This window comes from Macadamia integrifolia, unplaced genomic scaffold (genome assembly GCF_013358625.1).
Source record: "Macadamia integrifolia cultivar HAES 741 unplaced genomic scaffold, SCU_Mint_v3 scaffold86, whole genome shotgun sequence".
Classification (NCBI taxonomy): Eukaryota; Viridiplantae; Streptophyta; class Magnoliopsida; order Proteales; family Proteaceae; genus Macadamia; species Macadamia integrifolia.
In genome coordinates, this window is record NW_024870559.1 from 944,368 (window position 1) to 953,840 (window position 9,473).

The 9,473-nt window shown below is 37.4% G+C and overlaps 1 protein-coding gene across 1 annotated transcript in view; it reads right to left on the minus strand.

Annotated features, from left to right (window-relative positions):
• LOC122070235 overlaps positions 1–8,641 on the minus strand; it is a 26,048-nt gene extending 17,407 nt beyond the window's left edge. The window contains exons 1-3 of the mRNA XM_042634364.1: positions 8,003–8,641; positions 5,957–7,138; positions 5,395–5,722 (exon numbers count right to left, since the gene is read on the minus strand). Coding sequence (XP_042490298.1) covers positions 5,395–5,722; positions 5,957–7,138; positions 8,003–8,491 — 1,999 coding nt within the window. The 5' untranslated portion in view covers positions 8,492–8,641. The remainder of the gene's footprint in view (positions 1–5,394; positions 5,723–5,956; positions 7,139–8,002) is intronic.
• Between the last annotated feature and the right edge of the window lie 832 nt (positions 8,642–9,473).

Here is a 9,473-nt window from a genome sequence, read left to right on the forward strand (position 1 = left end):
AAAAAAAATATTTATATACCAAAAAAAAAAAATTCTACTCCGTGAGGTCATAGATCGGCCTCTAATGTCTAACATATAAAAAATCTGCAAGCATCCAACAAGTATTTATGTACTATTTCAAAAAAAAAAAAAATTGGTTTCAGAGAAAGAACTTTACCTTCCTTAGGCTTTGAATGTATAGATCTTCTTTTAGGAGTCTAATGGAAGTAGAAGTGATGCGGATTCGAGGGATTGGATCGCTTAGGGCCCACTAAATAACCAAACAGTTCACTCTAGACAAACCAGGGGCAATATTGTAATTTTTGGTACAATTTAGGAGCTTTATAGAGTAAAATAATTAACTAAGGACTTATCAGGAATTAATCCCAAAGAGAAGGATCAATTCTGGAAATAAAAATAGTAGTGGGGTTAAACAGAAATAAAACCCAAGAATGAAGGGTAATTCTGCAAACTAGTAAAGAGGGGGGTGTATTAATAAAGAACTTAAAGTTAGAGGGCTTATCTGTAATAACAGCAATTGTTTATTTAAAACCCATATCTTCTTCTTCTCGACGGAATACCAGGCTAAGGCAGTAGACCAGCAAGGCTTCGATGCAGAGAACTCCTTCAAATCTTGTCGACTGGCCATGAAACTTCAGGCGTAGGCTAAGCATCCAGTGCTCTCTTGAATCCAACAGGTAGGTGTCACAAAAACAGCACACAAAGGGAGCGGTTGCACCTGCAACTCAGATCAAGTGGCAGGTTTGGGTTCAGCTTAGTTGCAGGTCTTGTTCCCCACCATTGGAAAGACCTCTGAGACTGAAACTCTAGGGTTCAGGTCGCCTAGGAGAGAGGTTCTCACGCCCTAAGTCTCAGGCTCATCTGAGGGGGTATCTACGGAGATCGATCTTCTAACTAGGGCTGCAACTGTCACCCAGAAAATAGAATACCAGAAACTTCAACAGCAGGAAGTAAGAAAGGGTTGGGAGGAAGAAGAAGATTAAAAGGGGAAAGAGAAAATTTCAGAAAGAGTCAGGGAGGGGAGAACAACTCACGGCAGCCATGGTTTCATACCAAAATTTGTATTCTTCAAGTTTAAAAAAATTGAACTTCTCCATCGTTTACATGTCCAATATAAAGGAAAAAAAATCAAAAAAATTAATGGCAACTGACTTAAAATGGAAACTAATCTAAAATTAAAAATTAACTAATTTCAAAGAAATTGTTTCTAAAACAAAAGAAAATCAAATCAAAGATTTTTCTTTCCTAAGTCCATCGTGCAACTGCATCAGCTCTCCCGGTCTTAAAAGAACTCGACTCCGTCGAGTTAGGTCGTGCTCCCAAGATAACCTTGTAAGTTGCTCGCTGATAAGGTGGCAAGTATCTCGAAGCAGAAGATGGGAACATAACACCAAGCGGAGGAAGAGTAGGCTAACGTGTCACTTGAGCAGGAGTCAGTTGATGACGTGGCATGTCTGATAATGTGTGTGGCCTCATTAAGTACATATGACCTCCTTGCTTCACCTTGATGGTGTTCCGTGTGCCATCATAGAGAATGCCTGAATGTCGCTGCCAAGGTCACCCTAGAAGAACGTCACAGTGTGCCAATGGGGTGACCAAACAGGTAACATGGTACTGTAGTGGCCCAAACTATAGATGTACTCGAACAACTGCACTGTAGATGTACTCGAACAACTGCAGTGGCCTCTTCTCGAGCTGTGGGTCCAAAATCTCGCACGTGGAATCTTCTTGAAAAGCTACTTCTATGGAAGGTTGTGTGCTCGAACAAATTTAGCAGATATAAAATTTGCTTCTGCCCCAATATCAACAACTGTGTGAACATCAGTAGGTTCAAAACCGTGCAGAAGAGTACCCTTCTGTCTGAAGAGAGGAGCTTTATCAACTAGTCTATTTGAAAAGGATGACAGGCTAGCTGAATGAGCTTCTACATCCTCATCTTCATCATCGACAATATCATCGTCCTCGAGGGGATAAGGATATAAATGAGATTCATCTTCACTCTTCTCCATCGGATGCTTCTCTGCTACGTTCACAGAACGAGTCTTGTTGGGACACTTGTTAGAGTAGTGACCCTTCTCGCCACAACTATGGCATATGATATTCTTCACCCCAACGCTATTCTTGTTGAACTCTAACCTTTTCTCTTCAACTCTGCGAGCTTCAAGCTTCTTTTCCTCCATACGTGGTGGAGGTTTATAAGCTGAAGAAGTCTTGAGCGTACCCTTCTAATAAATGGACTTCTCTTCAGCTGTCTTGACATGAGCCGCTGCCACATCGACAGACCTGAAATCAGTGTTAGCCAACTCAAGTCGAATCTCAGTACTTAACCCACTGATATATCGGATCACCCGTTGCTGGTCTGTTTCCTGAAGACGACACCTTGAAGACAACTTGTGGAACTCAAGGGTGTAGGAATTCACATCCTTGTTACCTTGTTACAAGTTAAGCAATTTATGGAACAGTATCTTCTCATAATTAAGAGGAATAAATTTTTCAGTCAGGATCTGCTTCATAACCTCCCATTTGGTAACGGGTCCAAGTCTTCTGACAGACCTTGCATGCAGTACATCATCCCGCCATGAACATGCATATCCCATAGTGAGGATGAGTTCACACTTCTTCACGTCTGGAAGAGACTTATAAGCAAAAATCCTCTCAACTTTGGTAAGCCAGTCAAGAAATTCCTCAGGTCCCTTTTCACCACTGAACTCTGGAACCTCAACTTTGATGACATAATCTCTATCAGAAAATTGTCGGGTAACATCTTGGGGAACAACTGGATCACGTTACACTTGGTGAGGTGTATCTTCAATCCGTAGGGCATTAAACTGAGGTGGTGTAGATGGTCCTTCATCAACTCGTGTTTCAGACTATTGCATAAAGGAAAGAATCTTAGCGAGGGCACCTTGAGTGTCATCCATGAACTTGTCATATTTGGCCTCATTCTTCTCAATCCTAGTATTAGTTTCTTTTTGGTTCTCAAGTACCTCACGATACAACTTGTGCAACTCAACATTGGTGATGTGACCTGTCATGGTTAGAGAAGACAGGAAATTTGTTCTGATACCACTTGATGCGGATCCGAGGGATCGGATCGCTTAGGGCCCACTAAATAACCAAATAGTTCACTCTAGACAAACCAAGGGCAATATTGTAATTTTTGGTATAAATTTGGAGCTTTATAGAGTGAAATAATTGACTAAGGACTTATCAAGAACTAATCCCAAAGAGAAGGATCAATTCTGGAAATAAAAATAGTAGTGGGGTTAAACAGAAATAAAACCCAAGAATGAAGGGTAATTCTACAAACTAGTAAAGAGGGGGGTGTATTAATAAAGAACTTAAAATTAGAGGGCTTATCTGTAATAACAGCAATTGTTTATTTAAAACCCATAGGAGAACCTTTCTTCTTCTTCTTGATGGAACACCAGGCTAAGGCAGTAGACCAGCAAGGCTTCGATGCAGAGAACTCCTTCAAATCTTGTCGACTGGCCATAAAACTTCAGGCATAGGCTGAGCATCCAGTGCTCTCTTGAATCCAACAGGTAGGTGTCACAAAAACAGCATACAAAGGGAGCGGTTGCACCTGCAACTCAGATCAGGCGGCAGGTTTGGGTTCAGCTTAGTTGCAGGTCTTGTTCCCCACCATTGGAAAGACCTCTGAGACTGAAACTCTGGGGTTCAGGTCGCCTAGGAGAGAGGTTCTCACGCCCTAAGTCTCAGGCTCATCTGAGGGGGTATCTACGGAGATCGATCTTCTAACTAGGGCTGTAACTGTCACCCAGAAAATAGAGTACCAGAAACTTCAACAGCAGGAAGTAAGAAAGGGTTGGGAGGAAGAAGAAGATTAAAAGGGGAAAGAGAAATTTTCAGAAAGAGTCAGGGAGGGGAGAACAACTCACGGCAGTCATGGTTTCATACCAAAATTTGTATTCTTCAAGTTTGAAAAAACTGAACTTCTCCATCGTTTACATGTCCAATATAAAGGAAAAAAAAATCAAAAAAATTAATGGCAACTAACTTAAAATGGAAACTAATCTAAAATTAGAAATTAACTAATTTCAAAGAAATTGTTTCTAAAACAAACGTAAATCAAATCAAAGATTTTTCTTTCCTAAGTCCATCGTGCAACTGCATCACTCTGCAGTCTCAATTCTTCTTTTCCTCCTCCTTTTTCTTTTTCCTCTTCTTCTTGTACTACTGCTGGTTTATTAGATCTGATTTTGTCACATACCTCTTTAAAAAATAAATTACTGGACAAGAAAAGATGAGAACAAATGATATAATAAACTCAATTATAGACAACTGAAAATACAAAATAAAAGCAAAATCACATTGCTGAGGTACCAATTTTTGGTTTGGTTAACAGTGGCTACCATAAGAAAAGAACTTAAACTCCACTTCTCAGCAAGTAACACTTCATTCTGTTTTGGATGGAGATTAAGTCTCTGTGAGTGTAATATTGGCCTTTCCAGCATCAATATTTAGTCTTTGGTGGTAGAGGAAAATAAGAAACTCTGAAGTTAAGGATGACCCAGTGCATAATGCAGCCAAGAAATCAAGAGGGAGGTATCATTTTGGTTTTCTGTCACTGAAATCAGGGGAAAAGAGGACAGATATTTGAAGCTAAGAGGTCTATATTTTGGTTGCATACCATAGGTTGGCTTTTTTTATTTAATCATTGTCATCAATACAAAACTTCTAATTATCTTCAAAAATAAATAAATAAAAATAAAAAATCTGTAATATATGCAAGAAGGCTTCTGAGCAAATGAAGCAGTATATGATTATAGAATCAGTACTTAGATTAATCATCTTAAGATCACTGACATTCAAATTCTTTAAGTTTCTCAACCAGTTTCCCAAAAATCCAGTGAATAACATTATTGAATACTGAATGAAATAATACAATTTATTTTATATTAACTATCACACAAAACCTGGGTTTATAATTTGCATAATACGAAGAAGATCGAAAATAAGAAACAACGGAAAAATAAAGTAATTCAACACATAATATTGTTTTTCATGAATAAAAAACACATAAAAACAAATATTGAACGCACAGTGATAAAGAGGAGACAAGTTCTTTCGTAACCACAATGATAAATCCATATGAACCACAAAGTAAGTATGTCAGCGGATGGACAAAAATACAGATTAGACCAGTATTCATACCTATTTATCCAGATATTCAGATTTCAAGTTCAAATTTGGATATCCAAATCCTTGCTGGATTCAAAGCATGGATACTCAGATGAAATATCCAGCAGATATCAAATCATATTATTAGGATAATAAATATGTTAATTGGATATGAATTCAGATATTGTGGAACCACTTTGAATTCATTCCATTTACATCTCTACCAAAAGGCCAGCAACCAGAACATACCTTTAAAAAGATTCCGCAATATTTTCATGACAACAGCTAACTCCACCAGATTTTTTGGGCTATGTCCTACATCTTCCAATACCTCTCTTCCATCAGGGATATTTATGAAGGAGTATGGTCCATACATAGGTCCAGGAAGATAGTGCCTGTTATAACTTTTATCGTGAAAACTTGGTGCATCCAGAATCTGGTTGCAGTAGAAATTTGTATTTGGGAAAATACTAATTTCAGGATGCATTCTGTACTGCATACTAAGAATATTGTTTGGATGCTTTAGTAGAATCAACCTCTCAAACAGACTCCTTCCAAAAACAGCTTTGCCAGAAACCTACAATAAATGAAGGTGAGAGAACTACTCCATGATCAGTTACAATTTAAAGAACATATGTGTTACTCCCATTGGTTAAATTATTAACCGTATAAATGTCCTCTTAGAAAAACCAATCACATGGTGGCACACAACCACATTTCTTGCAAGCAGTATTTACAATTACAATGGTATTTATTTTTACAATGAACACGAGGAAAAGGGGGAAGGGGAGAAGAAAGAGTTTAAGTACACCTTGCTGTCGACCATCGCAGGAAGCTGACACTCATCACCAATGAGAATAGCATGCCGTATGCCTGGGAGTTGTAAAGGTATTGCTGATTCACATTCCTTTAACTGAGCAGCTTCATCAATAACTAATAAATTCAGTGGCTCCATTACTATAGAATGTAACTTATATGAACTTGACGTGGTGCAGAAAATTAAAGAAGCAGATTGAAACCAAAATTCTCTTATTGAATCTTTGTTCATAGATGGAGGCAGATCAAGATTTATAAGAGAGTCATGTAGAGATCTAAGAGCACAGAGGCAATGTTTTCTGATCTTTGACAAAATGACTGACTTGGAACAATTAACAGATTCAGACTCAAGTTTAAATATTGGAGGTGCTGCAATAAAAACTTCTTCTGAATGTAAACAGAATTCCTCAAGCTCTTTGTGAACCACATCATCGTTACACAACAAAATTTCTAAGGACTCAAGCAAATAAAGCAAAGAAGCTATCAACTTTATATTTTGTGGCAAGATGAGATGTTTGGGCAGATGGGTGAATAATGCCCTTACACATTCTCCTAGTGGTTGTGCAACTGCTTTGAACCATTTCCTTGTCAATTCAAGTAATGATAGCACAGCTTTGCTAGGTTCATTGTCCCTGTAAGATTCATGAACCTGACTTAGTTCATTTTCAAGAAAATATATCATTAATGTAAAATGATGCTGCCATCCTCTTAGTCTTCCAAAGCTTTCCACAAGCCTATCCACCCGATAATCCAAAAATATTTCACCAAGATCATTATCCAATTCCAAATGATCCTTATTTCCAAACAACAGCACATCCCCCAAGGAATAACATGTTCTATTCACTCCATATTCGGTTTTCCTGAACCTTTTAAACATCTTAAGGGCACGTGATGCCAACTCCTTAACTGCAATGTTTGTCGGAGCACATGCCCCAGTCCTGTGCTTCATTACTAAGGAACTCCAAAGCAATGCACTGACTGTTAATGTTTTTGCAGTTCCTGGTGGTCCCGAGATAAGCTTCACAGAAAACTTGTGATTGCACTGCATTGCCGACATAGAGTGTACAACTGCTCCAGTTTGGGACTCATTCAACCCTGATGATATGCCCTTCTCAGATCTTTCCGCCAAAATACCATCTTGCACAACAGAAGTACAGATATTGCAGCATTTCTCAGCCTAGAATAAAAAACGAAAAAAACAAAGGAATAATCAAATCAGCTTAGAATAAAAAACGAAAAAAACAAAAGAATAATCAAATCAGCTTAGAATAAAAAACGAAAAAAACAAAGGAATAATCAAATCATGATAATAGCACTGGAATACTGACTCTACTTCATACAACAATGTACCCTATGGAACTATTTCCAATGTCTCCTTTGTCTATCCAAAATGAATAAATAAAATTTCAGGAGGACAGTGACAAGAATTACATAACCAAAAAAAATTGTATGACTTAGAAAGTGAAACCATCAAAAACTAAAGAAACAGTACAGATAAGAGTAGTTCAATAAATTAAGCTACGCACCAATAGTTGATTTCTGCAGCATATACAAAGGTTGCGTGATGTACAATTCTACACAGAGATAACCCATATTGGGCACAGTTGGTATATGGCACAGAAAATGTATTTCATTCCGACCACTTAAAAAAACCACTTTTAGAAGAAAGCTGCATTATAAGCACCAAACCATAGATAAAAACATCAAAATATTTCTATTGCTTTTCTCTAGATCGGATTGTCATGGACGTCCAATCAACATTGAGGATGGTCCTAACAGTCCTGTCTTTAAGCCTCTAGTATGATCGAATATGTGATTTCATTTCCTCATCAGTCTCAATCTAAGATATGGGCTTAGAAGAACCCAGTCAAGTAAAATGCAAGTCAGCACCTCATAAGCGAGAACAATAAATAGATATATCCCAAACCTAGCCTTTCAAGTGCACCTTGGGTTATCCATAATAGCCAGTGTCATATGTTTGTAAATATAACTTAGTGTTAAACATTACTAATCATAGAACCAATTATCTCAATTTTCATACCATCACATTGTCGCCAAGAATATACTCCATAATCTTCAATTTACCCATCCCATGCAAGGCAAACCAAATTCTATAGTTTGTTGTTAAATTTGTCAGAAAAACTGCAAAAAGTGATTTCTGCATCCCCTCTTTGAATTCAATATCCCTACCAGCCTTAACTTTTAAATAAAAAGATGAGTCTTCTGATTGTTCATTGTCTGGAGCTTTAGTGACTGCAGCAAAAGTCCATGGCCTCCCATAACGTTGTAAATCAGAAAAGGTTTCAGGGATTATATCTGACAAAACAAAAATATCCTCAGGCATTGGTTTGTAAGCCTCCTTGCTGCCCGATATCAACTTTTTCTTCCAAGAGTTAACAGTGATCTCATATAAGATAGAACCATTATGCTTAGACTCTGCACGTAAGGTTACAGCTGCTATTGGTGCCTCTGAGATTCCATCCATACTCGCACATAACGCAGCACGTGTTTCCTCTAATAAAGGGACCATAAAAGACCCAAGATAATGCTCAACCGAATGAAAATATTCTGGAATATTTTCTACCTGCAACAAATAGAAAATAATTTAGAAAACAAAGCTGTTAGACTAAAGCCGAGTCACAAAACAGAATTAATTGAATCCATCATATAGCAATGAAAATACTTCCACAAAAGATCCAACCAGCCATACCATATTTACTAGCATTAGGAGAGAGGTTAAATGGTCTAACAAAACTTGATTCAAGGAAAAATAATGTATAATTTGATGAACATAAATACAAGGAAACTATCATAGTAAAACTTGAGGCCTAGCATAATAGTTCAATGGTGACCAACTTAACAAGGAGAGATGTGGTTTGCTACAACAATTCCAATTGGCAAAAATGAGAGTATGAGACATGATAAATTATCATTGGCATCAGATTAATTCCACTAACAATGAAACAATGCACAAGAACGAAACTCAAGAGAGACTAAGAGAATGTAAATAAGAAATCTAAAAAACAGCTCTTAAATCATCCATGCTCAATGTTACAAGAAGTCCAATATCAAGATTCTAATTTCTACATTGGAAACTGACTGCAAAACCCACCAGGAGGTGGCATTTTTGGTTTAGAGTGAAACAGTGTTTCTATACATAAAGGTTGCTGGTAGGAGTGTGATCTTGAGGAGATTAATAATCCCCATCAAAGTTTTTAAGGCGGTAAGGCGACGGAGGCATTTGAGGGTCTTTCAGAGCGCCTTAGCGATAAGGCGGGCATAAAGCATCACCTTATCGACTAAAGCGTTCCTGTGTAATTTTTTTATAAAACCAATCTATTTGGCTCAAATCCTAGTTGAATTCTATTCCTCATATGTTAAATAAATATTAAAGGTTCATATTCATACCAATGAAAACAAATCAATAAAGTGAATAAACTAAGTTCATCTTCATCAATCATCAATCATTAATCATTAATCATCATAACATATAATATAAATACATAATTATG